At 37.2% G+C, this 22,382-nt stretch overlaps 1 protein-coding gene across 2 annotated transcripts in view; it reads left to right on the forward strand.

The window, feature by feature from the left end:
• SLC6A11 (solute carrier family 6 member 11) overlaps positions 1 to 22,382 on the forward strand; it is a 108,138-nt gene that overhangs the window by 49,555 nt on the left and 36,201 nt on the right. For both annotated transcript variants that reach the window (XM_069769769.1, XM_069769768.1), the window contains exon 7: positions 1,384 to 1,518. In XM_069769769.1, the coding sequence (XP_069625870.1) occupies positions 1,384 to 1,518 (135 nt within the window). The remainder of the gene's footprint in view (positions 1 to 1,383; positions 1,519 to 22,382) is intronic.

Consider the following 22,382-nt stretch of genomic DNA (forward strand, 5'->3'; position numbering starts at 1 on the left):
AGGGATAAGACACCTGAAAGATATATTGATGCTTACCTCCTGTTAAGGTGAGTGAGAGTGAAGTGTCTAAATATCCCTTGGGCAGCTGAATGTGTTTGGAGATCTGTAATGTGATTTTGAGTTCCTGATTTCTGAGTGTACCGGCTGAGGCACATGTGAGATGATTACATTTTTAGGGTTAAATACTCATCACGGTCTGAAAATCAAATTTCAGTACATTAGTCATGAAAATGTGTTTGAGAATCCTTTCATGGGTGCATTATCTGATGTATTTCTTTCTTTTACGTAGGCATAAGACAGATAATGAACTTTGAAATTTAAAATGCATATTTTTGAGGGCTATACAGGTTGTATTTTTTGCCAAATGATTTTCCCCATTCTTGCAGCTTGTTAAGTAATTTGGACTTGTGCAAGGCAGATGAATAAGAGTATCATCTCATATTACGATATTTCATACCTACTCTGCATAGGCAGATATATGTGTGTGTGTGTGTATATATATATATACATGGCTATAGATACTTATGGAGAGTTAAGTTATGTTATTATTTAAGGGAAGTATTTATAGTGACATGGAATTTATCATTTAATCCATCCCCAAGTATGAGCAGCTATATATTGCTGTCAGGTTTGTGATTGTAAAATGGGATCAATTCTGCTCAATTTTTCCTTTAGAAAACATGACTTCTTGCAGGTTTCCAGAACAGCCGAACTGCTCCTCATGCTGAGAGCAAACCGATTTCTGAAAAAAATGAGGCCATATATTGTGAAAGCAGAAATTGCTGGGCTTGAGCACTTCAGAAATTTTGCCTGAAGGTGCTTTGCATGATAAGGGTACTATAGCAAATTGCAAGGAGATATACATAGCATTTAACCTTTTGGCTTGATGAAATGTTTATTCCTCAAACACAGACATGCAGGCAAAGCAGTCTTATGAGATGACAGTTAAGTAATTACTAGGTGACTGAGAATTCATGGTATATGTTGTTATATAATACATACAATATAATGCAATTAATTACTTGCTATTATGAGTCAATTTCCCTGTATCTGTGTTTGCAATAGTATGTGGTACAGTGTACAAGTACACTACAGTATAGTGTCTGGTCACCAGTCATGAAGAGAGAGTAAATAATCTACTTACAGAGAGCTTTCTAATCTCTCCCCCCAAAAAAGTGTTGACCTTTCCTACAAGACGTAAATAGTTTAGAAGAGAATATGGTTGGAGGACAAAATTCACCTGCACAGACAAAGGCATCAAAAGCTCTTTTCCTCCAGAAAAGGATTTGGTTTTTTATCTAATAGCAAAATGGATGTGAAAATGAGGTGGGTTTGTTGCAGTTGGAAGAAAATACTTTTCTAATGTTTGCTTCTTCTTGCTAGGTTGTATATGTAACAGCCACATTCCCCTATATCATGTTGATGATTCTTCTGATTCGTGGAGTAACATTACCAGGCGCTTCCGAGGGGATAAAATTCTACTTGTACCCTGACCTTTCTCGACTGTCTGACCCACAGGTAGGATCATGGTCCACCTATTTATTTTCCTCTCTGACTAGGAAAAAATGTAAGGGTTTCTTGATTTTAAAGTTTGAGTATAGGTGATTGCTGGATAGTTGTTCATTGTAGGAGATTTTGAATTGTGGATAAGGGTGTTAAAGTCATCAATGCTTACGTGTGTTGGAATAGATTATTCCTTTAGTAGAAAAGTACCTTGGTTGATAAATCAGAATTTTCAGAAATGTTGAGTTGCAGTTGTTGCTTCTGCCACAGAGGGGCAAAAGCAATGCTATTGATTCAACGGGAACAAATTTAACTGAGACTTATCTATTTTACAGTTCTCTGCTCATTCTAAATCTGTCAAGATTAGTAGAGAAATTGATCATTCTGACGATTGTTGTCTTTGAAGCAGAAATATCTATGTGCAATCAAGGAGGAATGAAGTACTCAAACTAGGAACTCTGTCTTTTTTGTTGTTTCCAGAGTAGAGTTGAACATGGAAATACTGGATTAAGGTGATTTTTTTTTTCAGTGACAGATGACTACAATAAAACAGTTATTGTATATCATTTGTCTGATATCGAGGAGGGAAGATGACACAACCTCTACAAAACCTGACAGGTTGCAGACAGCATTTTACTTATCTGGTTTGGCAATGTAAAAGGCATTACACGGTGTTACTCCTAGGGCTATTACAATGTTAAATGGATCCTGAGATGGAGATAGAAAGGAAGTTTGGGGATATTTGTCAAAATTAATTTTTTTTTTAATCTGCTTACTGAAAATGTGTCAGCATAACTTTTTTTCTAACCTTTGCTTGTGGAAAATGTGTATTTTGTTGCAAAAGACAATAGAGGGAACCCTTCAGTTTATTTCCTTGAAGTGTCTGAAATGAATGGCTCATATAAAGTTAACTTTAAAAAAAGTAATATTTCTACATAAAAAACAAGCTAGAAGAAAAAGATTAATTTAAAATATTGAAAATTTTAGGTGAAAGCTTAATCATGTTGCCAGTTTTGGACTCGACAATGTTTCCATTGTTCTATGTTGGCATAGACGGGAAGTAAAAGAAGAGTTGTGGAAGTGGTGTTAGAATGTCAGTGATGTGCTATGGATTTCCAACAGCTAGCTTGCTTACAGGTAGCCTCAGTTCACCTGAGAAATTAGCACAGTAACAGAGAAAAACAACAGGGTTCTCTGACATGCTCCAAGTTATTCGTTTGCAACATATAATAGACTCAGACTGTAGTAAATACAGCAAGCCAGTCCAATTTCAAGTGAACCCCATGCATCTTAACTCATTTTAGCAGAGACAAGAAATTTGACTGTCATATGCTTATCTGAGAACAGGGATGGCACTGGTTTATTTTGTCCAGTTTTAACGAGTGCTTCACCCCGCTGTATGGTTCTGAAAACTGAAGTTTACCCGCTGCCTTAACAAAAAGTGTTCACTCCATACTCTTTTCTTGTACTACACCATGATGATTCCTCCACCTGCAAAGTTTATTGATCTAGTGTGAATAGGAGGTAGTCCTGCTGCTCAAATGTTGATTCTTTCACTTGTCCAGCAGTGTGTGAGAGGACCGTTAACAGGATTTTGCCCTGTGTGTGGATTTTTCACAAGCCACTGACACCCTTGCTTCTGTTTGTCCTTGAGGGAGGGCATGCAAGCTTAAGCAACATTATTGTCAGGCTACAAGGGGGTTTTATATGCCTATTTACTATACTGGTTCCATTTGTAAAGAAATACGTTGTTGCCATGACAATTTCCAAAGCACGTAGTATTAGTCTAAGCAGTCTGTGAAGTACAAAGCACTTAAGACACGTGTGCATGTATCTGTTTGTCCCACACATACAGCTCAGCTGATACTAGAATCTCTTTTGGGAAGGCTTAATGGATTGCTTTAACAAGCCAACTTCCTTCTCCGTTTCAAGGAGACTTTAACTGACACATTGCTGTATTTCAGCCTTAGTATTTTAAGCACCTTTTTGTAGGAAAGAAGCTGAAGTAGAATGGACCATAATAGAGAGTGTGAACACTAATACAGGTAATTTAATGGTAGTATGCATGATGAAATGGTTTTAGAGTATTATTTTTGTGTTGAAAAAATGCTATTTCATTGAAATAGAAATATTTTGTTAAGACTAATCAAATCAATTTTTTAAGAAAGATTTCTGAGTTATGGGCAGGATCTGTGGTCAATTTTCAAGAAATAAAGGAAGTTTAGCTTCTCAGTCTTAAAAATAGAATTTGGCACAACTCATTAAAAAAAAAGTAAAGTGGAGTTAGTTCAGCTTTATTACAATTTTTAATTGGTAAAAAGATAGATATATAGACATTTTCCATTTTATGAAAATGTAGAACTTAATAATGTTCAAACCCATGAATTTTTTGCATCAACCCCCCCCCCCCCCCCCCCCCATTCCATAAGCCTTTTCTCAATTTGTTCTAGAGATTTTTGCTAAGAAGCAAGTATAGGACAAGTGATATTTGTGCTTCCAGTTTTCATCTTTACTCGTTTATTTGGATTTACTCCGCAATATCAAAGCATAATGCATGTGTACTAGCAAAAGTTGTTTTCCTCTTTATTTGGACGTCTGTTTAAACAATGTTCCAGGGAGACTACTGTGTCTGTATTAGGAGAGCGGTATTTGAACCACAGTGCCAACTATGTTTACTGTGGATTAAATAAATTAAGTTTCTCTTCAAGGCTCACTTTAGTTTGAAGTTCTCAAATCTTTTGTCTTTGTGTAATTTGCATTCCATGGTTCATTATAGCTTTCTAAGCAGCTATTCATCTGTCTTTTCAGTTCCTCTTAGCTTTCAAGTGCTGTGTTCTCTATTTCATTTTTATATTCTATCTTTTCAGCAGACTGAATCCTGTTGGTCTGAAAATGCCATCTTTTGTCCTGTGTATCTGTAGAGCTTATACTGATCACTTTTCATTATAATAGTGGAATACTATATTTAAGCTTCAGAAATGCTTTGTTTCATCAACAGTAAGGTCTCTATAGACTTCATGCTCAAATTGACTTGAAATATGTTCCTCTACCTCAATCTGGAAGATACAGGTGCTGTTTATAGCTTAAGTATGGGGTCTTTCCTGAGTTACAACACACAAAAAAGAAGTATTTTACAAAGTTAATAGGTTTGTTATGTTTTTTGTGTGTGCAACATCACTTAATATGTAATTGTGTGTGGTATGTACTCACTGCTCCTTTTTGGGGAAAACATTTGGTTCTTCATAATGGGATTTTCCAACCAGTTGTGCATGGAAGAGGTTAAATCACTTTGGGACTAGCAGATGTACCAGTTTGATGGATCAAGGAATAATAGTATGGTCAATAATGTGGAAAACACACACATGTAAATTTAAACCCTGCTGTAGCAGTGTATTTTTAAAATGAGGATTCTTAAAATAAAAATAAAGCAGCCTTGTTTATTGTGTGCTTGTATGCTAATAAGTGGCTGTTACTGGTTTTTTATTTTAAAAAAAAAATTAATTAAGATCTTCATTATAGCATCTGTAGGGGTGAACATGTCAACCTAGTCAGAATTGCAGTCTCTTCCGAACAGTTGGTGCTTACCAAAATCTTGAACAAATTTAATTTGGGATTTGCGACTGAATTGCACATGAGAATACTTTTCTGTGTGGAAATAATACAGGTTGTACTTTCTCTCTGATATACTTTCATGTGAATATTACGCATGGTAAATGAATGACAGGGCAATTTACATATAAGGTACAGGAAAATCTAAGCCATCATAGTTATGATTGATTTTAAATTTCTCTGATCTTTTATTTGCAGTGGGAAAGTGTTAAAATTGCAATAAAACTTCTCATGGCAGAAACATTTCTACAACTCATCTTTAGTAGCTCAGCTATGAGAGTTCAGCTATTAGGTAACCATGACTGTGTAGAGCTTCCAGGTGTTTTCTATGGGTGCTCTTACAATGGGTACTTCACCCAATTTGAAAATGGCTTCTAGAAGTTTTTCCAAAAATTTCCCTGGCACTGAAATTTGGTTGGCTGGCTTGTAGCTCACTGGATCTTCCTTCTTGCCCTTCTTGATTATAAGTACCAAAACATAAATGCACAGCAACGAGCATTAATTTAACCTGCAAAACCCCTTACCCTAGATAAGTCTTATAGTACAAAGATGACTCTTTTCCTTACATTGCCCTCTGTCTCAAAAATTTATTTCTTCCTGCATTTTCCTGTGTGGCACTTAGGCTAAATTTTCATGTTCTGTGTGTTTCTAGAGAAAAAGAACTTTATAGTACATCTGATATCTGTTTTAGGGAAAACACTTTTTGTGGTAGAAAATAACTTAGAACAAATGAACATTCAATTTTTTATTTCCTGAAAATTGTAGTTTTCATTACATAATCCTTAATTTTCAGGTTAGCATGAGTTTATTTTGCTAGTTATTCACTCATCCTTTAACATCATCTTAGTATGTTTGAGCATATGCATAAAATTATACTTTTAAAAAAGATGGTACTCACCAAAGCTGTAAGCAATTGCTATCCAATTAGGCTAATTATAATATGCATATGTGTGAGACATTTGGGAATACTGTATAGGTGTAGAGGTAATATTTTTTTAAATCCTGTTCTGAAAATCCAAACTGGAAAAGCATGTGAGAATTTACCTTCCCTTAACTTTTTATTTCCAATGTTTAATAACGCAGAGTTGTTTTAGCAATGAGAAATGAAGCAGTAATGCCACTCTGATTCTGTACAAAGAACTCTTTTCTTAGCAGTAGAAGAAATAACCCAGATTGATTCAATTTTAGTACATGCAGCCTGGAAGCAAGCAACTATCACAATTGTATCGCCACCTTGAGGCCAAATGAAACCTATGTTTTCAAAGGGTGGAGAAAAAAATTCTCTCCTGGCTTTGAAAGTGTAGGAAACTGTTGCAGTTAAACAGAATTGTTAGGGCTCTGTTTTCTTTCAAAAAAAAAATTGTAGAAGAAATTGTGATTTCATTTTTGGGAGGTTTCATGCTCAGAAAATCAAGGGAACTGTATGGATTCCTGAGTAGTGGACTGTAGACCTGTACTGTATCTATCTGAGCGTACTGATCCTTAAAATTGGAACCTAGGAATTTTCACATGTTGGCAATGAAATGATATCTAATTGCTGGAGAACTTTTTGATGCTTTTATTTGTTTAGAATGTGACGAGTGAGAAACTCGCAGTCTAATGAGAAACTTACTTCAGAGGGTGCATTCAGTCCTGGATGGTAAGCCTAATTTTTCAGCATAGTCCTTGGAGAAAGGGTTCAGAGGCAGGCCACGTGTCCTAAATCTTCCCAGGCTTTTAATACCACTAAATCTAGTAATACTTTCAGCAATTTACTGCAATTTTGACTGTTATAAGCATGCAGCCATTTAAAAAAAAACAACACCACAATTAACTGGGAAAAAATAGTAGTGATGAGAGGAGGAAGATAACCAGTTCCCATCACACTCATGCATTTCTGTTAACAGCTATGGAATTTACTTTTCTTTTTCTGACCAATTTCTTCCCATTCTCTTTATTGTTTGCTTCATCTGGTATTCACTTTCTGAACCAGGCAGTTGTGATGCACATGCACGTGAGTTGCAGTAAATTTAAAAAAGAGTGACAGTGAAATGCCAGAAATTCATACAAGAGCCATAGGTATAAAAATCCTTAGCTGACTTTACTATCAGTATAACTACAACTCCTACTTTACGCATGTATCTTTAAAAAACAGTCTGTTCATTTGATATAGAAACTAAATTTCAAACCGTTCTTTCTATGAAAGAAGAAGAATATTGCTGCTGATTGTGAGGGTCTCATGTTGCTGTTAAGTAGTAATCCCCCACCCAAACTTTTAAAATTTAAACTTGAAAAATAATTAATTCTTCTCAAAGTCTGCTGTTCGCACCATCATTACAAATTACTGAGATTTTAAATTGTAAGCTAAGTACAGGATATAGACTGGTATGGTGTTTAGAAACATTTTGCCCTACAATGTAGTTTATAATCTCCACAATGAGGAACTATTTCATTTTAGTATGTACTATGGGTTTTGCATTACAAATTACTTATGTGGTTTTAAAGAATAGGAAGACCAAATTGCTGTAATGCAGTGTTCTTGCTGAAAGGGCAGAGGTGTTCAACAAAGCCATAAATCACTCCTGGGATGGATACTATTCTCACTTTCCCCAAAGAAAGACTGAAGGCAAGCTTGGGAGCACATTTCATTTCCCCTGCTCAAAGGAACATACATACTGCTCTCTCGCAGTGAATCTGTACTACAGTGATTGGCACATACATTTCACAAGGCACGGGCTGAAGACATTCAGGGTCTTCTCCTATCTCTGCAATGCATGGAACAGCTTAGTATTTGTTCACCACACAAGTCATTACATTGTGCAAAGATTTTAGGTGTATTTAAATATGCTGTGGGAAAGACACAATCTAAACTGAACACATCATTGCTAAACTGTTGGTATATGTGAGTGCATGTGACATACCTTTTTATGCCTCAACATACAACTCTGTTTTTTTTCAACAGCATAATATTGTCACTATTAATTTTTACGTAGCAGATGTGGTTTCGGAAGTCTAGATATTGCTTTGGAGAGTTACTTCAAGCCCTGAACAAATATTTTGCCACCTCCTCCCCATGATTTTCCCTTGTGTTTCTTGCTATTGCTACACAAGCAACAGCAAGCTGAGCAGGCAACATCAGGTTTTGGCAGTTAGGAGAGACTTGCTGAAAGAATGGGGTCATTTTGTAATTTCCCTGGGCCTTCTAGGGCACATGAAATCTCTTCCAGCTATCCCTGCAACCCCTTAGCAACCTTGGCAATGGAGAAACATCACCTGAGTTTCAGGGAAGCTCTAACTGCACTTTAATATTAGACTTTATGGCTAGTGCGATATGCCACTGGAGGGAGACAGGATCCACACATTAGCTCTGTGCATTGGCATAACAGGGAGAGATTTTTCACTGTTTACAATGATGGCACTTGAAAAGAAGTACTAGATAAACTTGAAGAGCCATTTTGTGCGTAAATTAATTAACATTCTCAGGAACATTTAGGGTATTCCGAATAGTATCAATGACTCCAGCCTGTCAGCTGCTCTAGGAGTCAAGTCTCCTAGCAAGAGAAAAGCTGTTGTTAAAAATTCATTTGTTTCAGATGAAATTAAAAATTGGTACAAAAAATACTAAGTGATATATGGATATTAATGAGCAAATAATAACAAGGGACCTTGTGCTGCACAGTGAGGAGAGTCAGTAAGTGAAGCAAATAAATATTCTATACTATTTCTGGGACAGTCACAAGGGGGTGTAGGATGCCATATAAATAGAGGCACTGGAAATGTATAGTTATTTTAGGAATTGCTAACAGAATTCTTGTTAATGTTGTTATTCCGGAGGAATGAGAGAAAAAAAAAGAAAAAGAGAAGATTACTACACTAGTGGAATGATATGCAGCTTGCAGAAAAACTGTTATTTACTGTTTAAAAAATTGAGTGCTCCTAAAGATTATTCTTTGAAGACCTGTACAGAAAAATTGCTTTCTAATACCCCAGACATTTCTGAGACTCTTTTTATTTCCAACCTAGAACTGGAACAACAGTTGAATTCTCAAAGCGATCCAACAAAAAGAAGGCTGGGCAAATATCTGCAGAAATAGCAATGGCTAAAATATATTGTGTACACCCCACAAACTACCACTGGAGAGATGTCGTGCTGTAGGCGTTGACTGGTCAGCCTGGCAAGGTCTCTACCTAAGGGTTTTACAGTAAATGGAGTTGGGTTCACACATTTTTTCCTCAGAAGTAGCCTAGAGGAGATTGGTACTGAAGTTCTCCCCTGAAGGTGTTCTCTGAACTAATAGAAATACAAAATGAGAAGGAGGCAGAAAGGAACAGAAAAGGTGCCTTCCTCCGGGGTGGTATGAGAAAGTTGGGGACTGCATTGAGCTGTGGGCTATGTAGGCATCTTACAACTACATGTGCCTTACGGCTGCTCTTCCCTCTTCCTACCGTGCTTTTTGTATCTGCTAGCACATAGTTTATATGACACTTGTGCATATGTATGTGATTTATTTGCAAGGCCAGTGTGGAAAAGGGAGAAAAAAGTGATAGAAAGCAAGGAGAGGGAAGCTGGGAGGAGAAGGTGGGAGGTGACTGACGACAGTTGCTGGCACACTGCCCTAATGTATGTGGGAAAACAAGCTGCCTCTCCCATCATGAACTGTCACCAGCTGCCAGGCAGCTCACAGCGAGGATCCAGATCCAGGAGAGCAAATTGAAATGGGATGGGTGCATTGGCAGCTATGACTTTCTTATGCTGTCTACTCTGAACATCTATGCTACGTTGTTGACTATTCCTACCTTACAGATAAAGTATCTCCACTGTATTAGTATAGTTTTTGTTTAGGCCATTGAAGCTGGATTGATTGTTGACTGTTTTACGTAGCATTTCATAATTGTTTCTTCCTTATGCTTTATAAAATGTTTATATGCGCACACACTTATATACACACTAAAGTTATATCATCAAAATTGTCCATGAAGATATATGACAGGATGGGAAAGTCAACATGTTTTCTTAACTTCACATTCTGCTGTGATGCATTGTGAATACAGTTCATATTCTTTTCTCTGAAATAGGAGTCTTTTAAGAAATAAATTTATTCTTGTGTTAATGTTATATTCCAGAAAATTTTGTAATACAGGAATTCCTGCAAAGGTCCTTCCTTAACTATGTTCACAGTCTTAGATTTCCATATGCTAACATATTTTCCTATATGGATGTTTATAGACAGCTACTTCAAACACGGAGGCTCAAATAAACTGAGCATTCTGTGACCATTTGCATCAGAATCCTGGCCACAAGAATATCTTTTTATGCCATCAGAGAACAGAGGCAATAATGTGTTTTGTCACACCAGTGCCAACCAAACGCTACTACTTCAATTTAGGACTGTAAATAAGGGTGAGGAATGAAAGCATCTGACTGTCACAAAGAGAGAGGCAATAAAATCCATTGAGTAAATTTGTTACAAACTTGGCAGGAAATCATCAGATGTTGATGCAGTTTGGGATACGGGTTCACCGATCTTTCATTCGTTTATTGTCAACCCATGTGAACTTTTCAGCGAACATTTGAATCAAGAAAGTGCAGCTGAATTTGTAAAGAGTGGGAGGCGGAATCTGGTTCCTGGTGATTTTGCATGCAAGTTCTGCGTTCACATATTGATATTTTAGCAAAACAAACACAATACATTTCACAAAGACCAGAGCTTTAACAAATGTTTTTATTTTAAAGAGGTGGTTTCCTTTTTTATTTTTACTATTACATTTGGAATCAAAACCTTGTTTAGGAATTAAAAATCAAATGCTTCATTTAAAAATAGAGAAATAATATTTGACTTCTCAAAATAACCTTTCAGGTTTTAACCAATGCTTTTACTGTTTGACACAAATTTACAAATAATGTAAATTAAACTGAATCTTCATTCTTCTGCAAAATTAAACATTGATCAATGCCAATACTTTCAGTAGCCCCCTTAGTGTCAAAAGTGCAGGTCCTGAATACAATTCCTAAATGGCATCTTTTTTATTCTAGTGCTTTTTTTATCTTGAACTTGGTTTTACTTTGTTTCTGCCAACTCTGTGGCATAAATGAAAGGTTTTTCATTGCCCAGCTCTCTTTAGAAAGGACTAGGCTCACAGCACAATTTTAGTGAACGTTGAGTGGCTTGTTTACTAAAATTTGCCAGTTGTGTATACAGTTCCTGTCACTCTAAAAACAACTCATGCTTTTAAAATACTCTAAATTCCTCTGTGTAAAATAATAAAACAACATGGTGACTTTGAGGGATGTTCACAAAAAAGTATAGTGAGAGCTGGTACTTTCCCAGCCTGGAGGTCTAAATGAACTTGTTTACCCATCCATGAAGGTGAGCAGAACATAGGTGGAAAATGATTGCAGCAGTTAAAGCACTGAAAAAAGTATAGTCGGGGCAATAGCCTTCAGTGAGTTACTATCTTATGGAGGAAGGCAGAAAATGTGGCACATGATTAGGGATTACAAACTAAAATGATCTGTTCTGTATCTTGATCTTCACAAGAAAGTAGATAAGGTGGCCCAGAGTCATCATATTTAACATTACATATATAACTGGCATGTGTAAGCAAGATTCTGACATCAGTGAAGAGGGAAAAGGGTCTTGGAAGTTTAGTTCGGTCACCCACCATTTGCAGCAGTCTTAGAAATTCCTTTTTGCACTAATGCTGTAGAGCGCTTGGAATGACCACAGTCTTACAGACAGAGCAGAGACAGGTACCTCAGCTTGTGCGAATGAGGCAGAGGCTAAATAACGCAGGGGCTAATTTACTCTCCTGGATATTTTGAGACTGAACAGGCAATGATTTTCAGTACTGGTATATCTGTGGGTTTGTATTTATATAACTCCATTTAACTGCAGATTTTGAAGTAGTTTAGGTCACAAAATAGTGGTAAGTATAGTCAACGAATAAGTCAGTTGTTAAAGAACTCCACCTGTCAAACACAACTCCAAATAGTAAAATATTAATATTGTGCTCTCTTTAGGTCCAAGAGAGGTGGTTTGTTGTTTTGGGGTTTTTTATACACTGGCTTAAATTTTTACTTTAGCTGCATAGTCATACAGGTGCAAGTAGAAGTAAGAACTGGGTGCGTATTACCAAAATACAGAGTTGAAGAATGCAAGACTAAATGAGTCGGCAGCAAGTGGGAAAGGGGAAGAAATAAAAAACCCATGGTCCCTTTTTGTCTTCTTTACCTCCAATCTACAGTACTCAGTACAATAGGATGGATCAGACTGAAGCAAATCATCCTTCATGTCGAGGGGGAACATGCAAGAAGTGATTCTGAGGGACAGACACAGCATCAAAGATGCTTGTGGGTTGGAATGACTTATACATCACTCCATGCTCCTGGCTGGGTATGGGGAAAAATAGCTACCAGCACATCAGCTCTTTGAACATTTCAGATAAGCATTTAAAATAAGCCTAGGATATTAGCAGTACAATGTGTTTTTCCCGAATTAAGTTCTCCAGGACAAACCCATCACAGGGAAGAGATGGCAAGCTTATGCCTGAAGGTCTAAAACAAATTTGCTTTATTACTTTGCATTTCTCCATTCCGCCATTGCATTTATTTATGAAAATTATCTAGGGAAGTCATTCTGATTTTTATATCTGTTGAGCCCCTTACAGGGCTGGATGTTGTTAGCAGCTCCTTACCTAGTGTTGTGAGCTTCTTTAAACTGTCAGGTGGAGTCTCAGTGACTTATAACTGAGAACAACCAGAAAACCCAAAATGCCTCTCTCGAAAAAAATTAAAATCTTAAGATCTCGGATTGATTGGATAAGTTGTTGCTCTAAGCTTGCTAGAGGAATCTCACAGATTCTTGGCACATAACCCTAGGTAGGTGCCAGGTTCTTGGTCTTGTAAGCAAATCCCAACTACCATTCATCAGTAGTTAACTCTGAGACACATAGTCAGATAGTACGTACCAAGTTATCATCTTTGCATCAGTGCAATGGTGCCCTGCCAGTTGCAGAGGTATGGCTGTGCTCATTCACAGAGTCAGATTTGTCCAAGTTCAGAGAACAAGTCAGTGGCTCGTCTATGGGAGTCTTGGTTGCACACCCTTGATAGCAGTGCTTGCTGTTTATTGCAGATGCTACAAGGCTTCCCACCTCTAGTGGGCTGTTGCCTTTAGACTTGCAGGCTTCTGACTTGCATGCAAGTTAAGAGTATGGGGAGAGATGAATTTAAAGCTTTAAGTTAGTTATTCTATGATTCTATAAAACGTCTAAGTTAATGACTATCATTTGCTCAGTACTTAATCATTGATGAAATTCAAGGAGGAAGACGCTGCAGACAAAGAAGTAGAGTTTTTGTTTGTGACTATGGAATCTTTGAGACTGCAGTGAATAAATATATATGGTTTTGTGGCATACATTCACTGAGGAGGTAACTGTAATGCTCAATATTCTGAAACAAGTTACTACTGGGCAGTGCTGCCACTGAATTGGTATTCTGAAGATGAGGTAACCTTAATGGTTTCTTACTTTTGCTTCTTAGAATTTCTGTTCTGTTTTGACTGAGAAAAGTAAGTAATATGGAGCCTTTCGTTTTAACTCATTTGGGTTTGCTCTACAGAGTGGGGGTGTATCTATTCAGCCTTAATTGTTGCTTAAAGACTTTTGTTGGCTTTTCATTTCTATGTGCTTCCTTGGGCTCTCAGGTAGACAGTTCTGTGTACCCTTGACTCATTCTTGTTACTTGTCTTCTACATTCAAACAACTGAAAAAAAAAAATTTGTTTGTAGTTTGAACGTGATTGTATAAAATGGCAGAAGTGGGACACCAAATGCCAAAGCTGTACCAAAGGCAAGGGCCAAGATGCTCTGGTCCTGAATGTTTCTCAGAGAACTCCTGGGGCAAAGCGATACAGTTTAAAGCCTGTTGGTTACCCGTGACCCACAGCCAGAAGGTACGTGGCAGGGGTAAGGGAGGTGGTGGGACTCCCAGGCTTCCTGTGCGGACAATGGAAAGAGAAAGCCACCTTTGGAGAGCATTTCCTTTGCATTGTACTCAAGCCATTTGAACGTGTAATGTTATATAACATTTTCACATTCACATCAATAAAATTGCAATTTATTGGGTTGGTAAATGTTTGCCATAGTCTTTCCCTGAGCATCTGGTTTTGGCAATATTTAAGAGAGGATAGTGGGCTATCTTTGCACTGATTGAATGTAGCCATACTTTTGTTATATATTTATATCCAAATATGTAACTGTTGTACATAAGTAGCTAAAGTGATTTAAATAGTTTCCATTCTATTGTCTTAAGTCATATTAAACAGAAAATGACAGTTCTCAAATGAAAAGAGGATTTAAGATGTTTTAGGAAAGTGATTAACGCTCTAGATTAACTATATGGCTTTTCTTAGCTTTCTGGGGCAATTTTTGCTGAGTTAGGTCGGGATTATCCACATCCGTAGCTTTGTTGAAGGCTGAGTGACTAAAATGTGATTAAATTATAATAAAATTATATACTTTCTTGTCTGTCACTTTGGATTGTTGACCTATATTGTCAGTACCAATATTTGAAGGACTATGTTACACAAGATTTCAGTTCTCTATGTTTTGAGATTACTATTTTAAAAAGATAATTAACTTTTAATTGTGTCTTTATTGTTTATTCTGCTTAAGCATTCAGGTTTTAGTATGCTTGTGAAGGGCAATTTCGAGATTATTATGCGGGCAGCGTGAAATCAATGCTGTCTTCAATTAAGCATTTATTTGTGTAACAGAATGATAGGTAATAAGTTGTCACTTGGCACCTTTAGTTGGTTTATTAAATACTGGTTTTAGTTAAGGCATTTTCTAGACACATTCCTGTTAAATTTTAAAAACATTTTTCACTTTTCCTTTTGGTCTTCAGGCAATAAATATTTTTTGAAATAAATAAACTACAGTAGACGTACTCAGTGGATATTAGCTGGAAGCTTGACCACAGTTTTGGTAGTATTGTAGACAATTAAGTAATTAGAGTAGCTTTTCAGAGAACTGTATGGTATTTGTGATGCTCCTCAGAAGACAGATCTGCTCATTAAATAGCAATGGTAGCTCTATAGGGCAGTATATAGCCAACAGTCACTGCTGGGATTTTTGTGAAAAAGCAAAAAAAAAAATAAAAAGCTTTTGCACGCTGTCAGACCTGAAGCTGGAGCACAGCCTTCCTGGTTCTGCAGCCAAGGCACCATTCCCTGTTTGTGTGGCAGTCAGCCAGTAACTCAGGAGGTCCTACTGGAACCCAGCCTTGGATTTGGCAAAAGTCTATAAAAATGGAGATGTAGTGGGCTTAGAAAAATATAAAAGAATGTGCTATTTCACACAATGAATAACTAAATGGTGGAACTCACTGCTAGAGGATGTGGGAGGCTGAAAGTATAAATTCATTCAATTAATTACAGATAGGTCAATTGTGAACTGTTAAACACAAGAGTCCACATATAACCTGTGGTTCCAGCTTGTTTCTGCTGGAGAATTTCTGTCCAGCTTCTACTGGCAAGTTCTCTGTCCTGGGGTGTCTTCCCTGCAGGTGCAGCCTCCTGTGTCCCTATATGAAATAAGATGAAGTATATGCCAGCTAGTCAGTACATGTTTATTTGAATAGGAAGTAACACATTAGTGGCTGACTGCTACAGATTCATAATTTAACTGATATCTTTAATCCTTTAATAGCAATTATTCTTCATTTTCATTATCCTATGCAGGGGTTGGTGGGGGAATTTGTACCAGAAGTTGTATAGGCATGGAAACATAATAGTCCTTATTTGGGTACTGGCATTATCAGGTGAGAGATTAAGAGAATTAGAGAAATGAATGTAAGAAAACAACTAGATGATGTTAGTTAGTGGAATGGACACTCAACATAATAATTTCTTCTGCAGAACAGGGAGCACTAAACCAAGCACCAAAGAATATGTTATTTGCTTGAAAGTATATAAGATGATGCTTTACATAAAAACCTACCTAGAATGAAGATCATGTAGCCCAGTATGCTGTCTCCAGCAGTGGACCTAAGAGAATTCCTAGGGGAACATATGATATTTGTCCCTTGAACTCTTTGGACAGCCAAGTATTTTCAGTTCAGGTGATTTCCTCAGGCCTGTGTGGGTTTTTATGTTCAGAAATCCTCAATGGATTTCCCTTCCATGTAGTTTTCTGATCTCCCCTAAAGCCTGTGAAGGCTTTTAGTATCCCCAGCATCTCTTGGCAACAAGTTCCACACGTCTGCTAATTGTACCAGGAAGAGCTACCTCCTTTCATTCCTTTTGAACTGGATTCCTAGAAACTTCATGTGATGATTCAAAAGTTCTTGCACTGGAAGTAACAGTGAACAAAGTATCCCTACTTGTTTCTTTTCTTCTCATTCATGACTTGTTAAATTGCTCTGACATCCCACCTCAGCTGAAGAAGTCCTAGCCCAGTCAATGTGTTCTCATACAGAATCACAGAATAGTTGAGGCTGGCAGGCAATTTTGGAGATCTTCTAGTCCAACCGCCCTTCCCAAGCAGGTTCAACTGGAACAGGTTATTCAGGACCATAGAATCATAGAATTATTTAGGTTGGAAAAGACCTTTAAGATGGAGTCCAACCATAACCTAACACTGCCAAGTCCACCAAAGACCATGTCCAGTTGGGTTCTGAGTATCTTTAAGGATGGTGACTCTACAAGCTCTCTGTGGCAACCTGTTCCAGTGTTTGACCACTCTCACAATAAAAGTTTAAATGGAATTTCCTGTGTTTCCATTTGTGTCCATTGCCTCTTGTATTTCCATCAGGCACCACTGAGAAGACACTGGTTCCTTCTTCTTTACTCCCTCCCATCTGGTATTTATACACATTGTTAAAATCCCCCAAGCCTTCTCTAGGCTGACAGTCCCAGCTCTCTCAACCTCTCCTCGCATGTTAGATGGAATAGTCCCTTAATCATATTTGTAGTACTTCACTGGACTTACTCCTGTAAGTCTATGTCTCTCATGAACTGGGACCCCAGCAGTGAACACAGCAATCTAGACATGTCTCAACAGCGCTTGGCAAAGAAAAAGGATCACCCACCTCCCTTACTGTGCTGGTAACGCTCTTCCTTATGCTTAGCCCAGGACACTGTTTGTTGTCTTTGCCCCAAGGGCACACTGTTGACTCACGGTCAGCTTGTCCTCTAGGGCCTTCCAGAAGGTTGTCCCCTAGCCTGTATGGATGCATGGGGTTGTTCATACCACAAAATACAAAGCTATTTTTGGTTATGTGTTTCATCTTTTACTCAGACCTTTCAAATTCTATTGTAACCTTTTTACGTGAGGAGACCGTAGTGAGAACTGCATAGAGTATTCAAGATGTGGACAAATGATGGATTTATTCAGTGGTATAATGCTGTTCTTTTCCTTAGTATTCCTTGTATTTATTCCTTAATAATGCCTACCACTTAATTTGCTTTCTGGAACACTGCTGAGCACTGTTGGAACTAACATAACTACAAGATAATGCTTCCAAATAAAAAATATCAGCTAAGAGCCCAATATTTCATAGGTCAAATCAGAGTTGCTCTTTCTTGTATATATTACTCTAAATGTAATTGAATTTTATCTGCCATTTTTTTTAAAATTTATTTTCCAGTCATGCCAGCTCATAAGATCCATCATCACAATTAGCTGTCATTCTTGCTAGTCTGGGTAACTTAATGTCACTTCTTTTTTAACTATCATCTTTACTAGTCTGACTACCTTTGTGTCACTCCTTTTTTCTCAGTGACTGGTGAAGAAACTGGACAGCAGAGGCACAGGTCATTGTAGTATTCCGTTGGTAGCCTCCCTCCACTGTAAAAATTATTTCTTTACCCTTATCTGGTGTTTCCTATCTTCTCATCAGTTACTTGTCCAGCAACTATTTACTTTCTTAAACTGCAGATTTTTAGTTTCCTGAAGAGCTTTTTATGACAGATTTTTCCAAAATGCTTTTGAAAATCAAAATAGGCTTACATCACCTTCAACCACATGGTTGCTGACCACCTCCAAAAAATTTGGAAGCAATAATCTCTCCTGGTTGGGTTTTATCTTTTCTGTAGTTTCTAAGCTTTACCAGTAGTTTATGTCATGTTTCCAGTGCCAAGTATAGAAGGAACAGAAGGAGCAGAGGGAACAGGCTCTGGAAATAGAGAGAGATGAATTCTGCACAAGTAATGCTATAGAAACTTGATTGGTTTCTTAATTTTTTAAATGCAACTTCCAGTGGCACAATTCCAGCAGCTGGGCCAGGTTCCAATGTTGAGGTGCCTGCCTGTGGCACTATGCCAGTGTAGTTGAGAAGGCGAAATATATTCTTCACCTCTGTGCAAGTCAACACTGCAGACTTTTGCTTCATTTGCCTTTGGGCTTTTATGCTTTTGGCAGTGGCTGGAGAAAGGCAATGCTGTGGGTTAGGAAGCTAAGCTCTTATGACTGCTACTCCCTGCTTTCCACGAAGAGTTGATAGAGACAGATCATTTTCTTACAATCGCCTGCTGACTGCTGTCACTGAAAAAAGAGGTTGTAGGAGTAGAAACTACAGCCACAAAAAAGATTACTGAAAGTCAATGCCATCTTCCCCAAAACAGTTGGAGGAAGGCAGTAACGTAATCTGATCTAATCTGAGAAAGTGTGAATTGAATGTTTAGTGCATTGATGGCCCCAAGCAGCCTTTAATGCTGGTGCTGCTATTGCAGAAAAGGCAAGAACAAATAAACAAGAAAAAAATATGTAAAAATGAAAAGCACATTTTAAGAGCGCTTTCCACTCTGTCTGCTCTTTCCCTGTATTCACAGTGCCTGTCAATCTCTGCACACCCCACTCTAAGGAAGAAAGAGGAGTTGTTAGATCTCATTGCAGAATGCAACCTGGGAAAAAAATTATAGTATTGGTACATAGAGCCAAATCACTTTCATATATCCCTTGACATAAACTCTCCAGTCAAAGACAGTTCTTTTTATCAGGAGTTAATGAGATCTTTGTGTGCACATGCAAAGACAGAATTAAGACCTTGGGTATGCATTACATACAAAGTCTCGATCTCTCAGATCTGTGAATCAAGAGTGTCTTCAGACTGACTTGACCAGATAGTGCAGTGACCTAAACAGGGAACTTTTCTGTCTTTGCAACAGTGTATACAAGGGTAGAATCTCTGTATGTGCTTATTTTACCATATTTACTACAATTGTCCGAATACCTAAATGCCACCGTTAGGGTTCCTTCTGCAAGATATTTTCAGGCAGGAAAATCTTTTGTGTCATGAATGGGATTTCTGAAGTGAGCAAAGATATAATGAACATAGATAAGCTTTTGTGAGATAAACTTTTATTTACTGCTTAGAAAATGTGAATATGTTCCTGAGGGGTACTTTTTATTTAGATGAGAATTTATATCATAAATTTGATTATTCAAACCCATCTCAATTTTAAAGTCTTTATAATGTAAGGGATGTGGGGGGGGGTTTATTATTATTATTTTACTCTGCATATGGTGTCCTCAAGCTCATAATTTGCCAAAGGCTACGTTACAGTAGTAGAATATAGATTAACTCTTCAAATATTTCAAACTTTAGCTTGATAAATATTTCTGCAAGCAAAAAAAGCCAACAAGCAAGTCTTTTAGTTGCATTTATTGTTTTCACAAATTCTAATTCTATAAAAACTAGCAAGGTAAAATCTTGGCCCCTGGAAATCAATGGGAAAATTTCAGCTAAATTTTGTGCCCCAACATTGCAGAAGCTTTACTTGTTTAAAATGAACTGTAAAGTTTTAAAGCACTCAATAGTAAGGTAGCACATTCTTTTTCTTCTGTTTTGAGTTTGCTTTCCTTTTTCTTTTTTTATTACTGTATAGTGCTAAATGTAAGTTTTCCTTAAACAGAGAAATTTTCACATTGGGAAGTAGACATTAAAAGATGTTAGAGGTGAAACATCCAATTTGAGTAGAACCTTCAGGGCTTGAAGAGGTCTGGGATCTTCAGCTCCCACAGGTCCCACTGAAAATCACTGGGCTCATGCCATTTGATATTAGGTACCCTACTGAAGAACCTTAATGTAGTGCTTTTAATGGCCCATAAAAGCAACAGAGAGAAAATAGGCTCCTCCAGAGGGTAATTTATCCCCTAATGATTGAGTAACTTTTGAGGAGGGGCCAGTCTCTCTCCTTTGGCTACAGAAGAACTCAGGAGAGTACATTCTTAATTTAAGCACCCTCATTAGACTCTAACCTAGATGGCAGACAGACTTTGACATCCTAGCTATATTATAATCACTAGTTGGAAGGAGCAGGACCCTTGACTAACACAAGAATCCTGAAAAAACTTCCAATATAGTGATAGCTTTCCTAGGAAAATGGTGCTTCTGATGTGATGCTGCCTTTGATGGTGCAAACGGTTTGTTCTACAGGCAAAAGTTCTGTTTTCCTAACATAAACTGAATCCACTCTGGGAGTATCTTTCTGGCATCATATTAGGCACAGTTTCACTGAGCAGGGAAAGGGACTCTATGGCACCTTTTTACCTGCTCTTGGTAGCAGCGTTTCATTTTTGTTCCAATTCAGGTATGCCTGCACAACTTCTCCTTCCACAGCACAGCAGGATTCAGCCCTGTAGTGTAGCATCCTCCTTGCACAGATGGAATAGTTGTAGCCTGCATATGGCCATAGTGGTTTTTAAATTTTACTTGTTTGTGAGGCTGCTTAACAAACTAGTACAGACTTGACTATTATGCAGCCATATTGCATGACCTTGCTGTGGAACTGCCTAGTGTATAAACACCGAAAATGGAACAGATCACAAGTATGCTACTGCCATGTTCTCAGTACCATGAGAGTTGCATTTCTGCCTAGATGAAAAATAGTGTTATTTGAAAATAATCTTTACGGTGTGATTTTACAGTCTGTCTGTCTTTGAGTTGCAGCTTTACACAAACCAAAAGGCTTTTTACTGGTTAGTATAGTACTCAAAGATGAGGAAATACTTCTTTCAAGAAATCTAGCCTCTATTTTAAGAGTGGTTTATATGTAGTTCAATATGATTATGTCAGTTATTTTTAGTAATATTTAGTATGTGTTCTAGTTATTACTGGATATGAATAATACGTGGCACTAAGTTACTTCATTGATACATCTGAAACCTTTGGATCAGCATTCTACAGCAACAGCTGTTTAAATAATATCACATATACAATACACAACATTTTACTTCTCAGTCAAACTTTGTTTCAGTCAGGGTTTATGTACCATTTTAGCATTCATCATTGGATATTTGGACAGTGTCTAAATTGCAGAAATGAATGGAAATCCCCTTGTGGAGAACTTAGTTTAGTATGAGGTTTAGGCTGTTTTCAATAATAGAAAGAATTTAAGATTGAATAATTCTCATGCTTCTATAACTGTATTTTCTGCTGTTTCAAATGCTGTTCATTTTAGATACTTTGTTAAAAGTGCAGTTACTAAGATAAGTATTCTTAAGAAGATTGCTTAAAAAGAACTCTTGAGAATTATTATTTTTAAAGTTAGACTGAATAACATTTAACCTAATGTTATATAATCTAAGTATAGTTTCTTCTTAATTTCTGAATGAAGTGAATTCTTTGAATAATGATCCATGACCAAAACATTTACCCTTTTTAAAAGTATTTGTAATCAGGGCTGAATACTGAGTTTAATATCTCCAGTCTTCCCCAGGCTTCAAAGAAGCTGAATGAGAATCTTAAGAAAGTAACAGGAGTAAACAAAAAGCTATCAGAGAAAAGGATTTGTTTTATCATTGTGATATTGCAGTCAAGCAGCTCTGTAATAGCAATTAGGCATCTTGAAATTATCAACTTGCTGAGAGGATATGGAACGCTACTACATTTGCTAGAACTCCTGTGTCACCCTGCCCCTGAAAACCTAAAAACCAAATCAACCCCAGAGCCCTACATTCTGGCAAATGTTATGTAAATGGAATATTTGAAGAAAAAAGACCTTAAAAACATCTTGGTTTGGATTCAGAATACTCCAGAAATTTGTCAGGATGACCTCTCTCAACAATCCCTCTATTCAATTGTGTGTAAGTATTTTGAAACTCCTCTGACTGTCCATAGTCATTATAGTGTATGTGGGAGCAGCCAAATATCTCCTTCCGAGAGCGTTTGGCAATAGTGTCTTAGTCAGCAAAGAGGAACACTAATCAACACCCTCATTTTAGAAATTAGTTAACTGCGCTTCCTGCATTTATTAAAAAAAAAAATTGAGCACCTTTATTTATCATTTA

Source organism: Haliaeetus albicilla, chromosome 24 (assembly GCF_947461875.1).
Source record: "Haliaeetus albicilla chromosome 24, bHalAlb1.1, whole genome shotgun sequence".
Lineage (NCBI taxonomy): Eukaryota > Metazoa > Chordata > Aves > Accipitriformes > Accipitridae > Haliaeetus > Haliaeetus albicilla.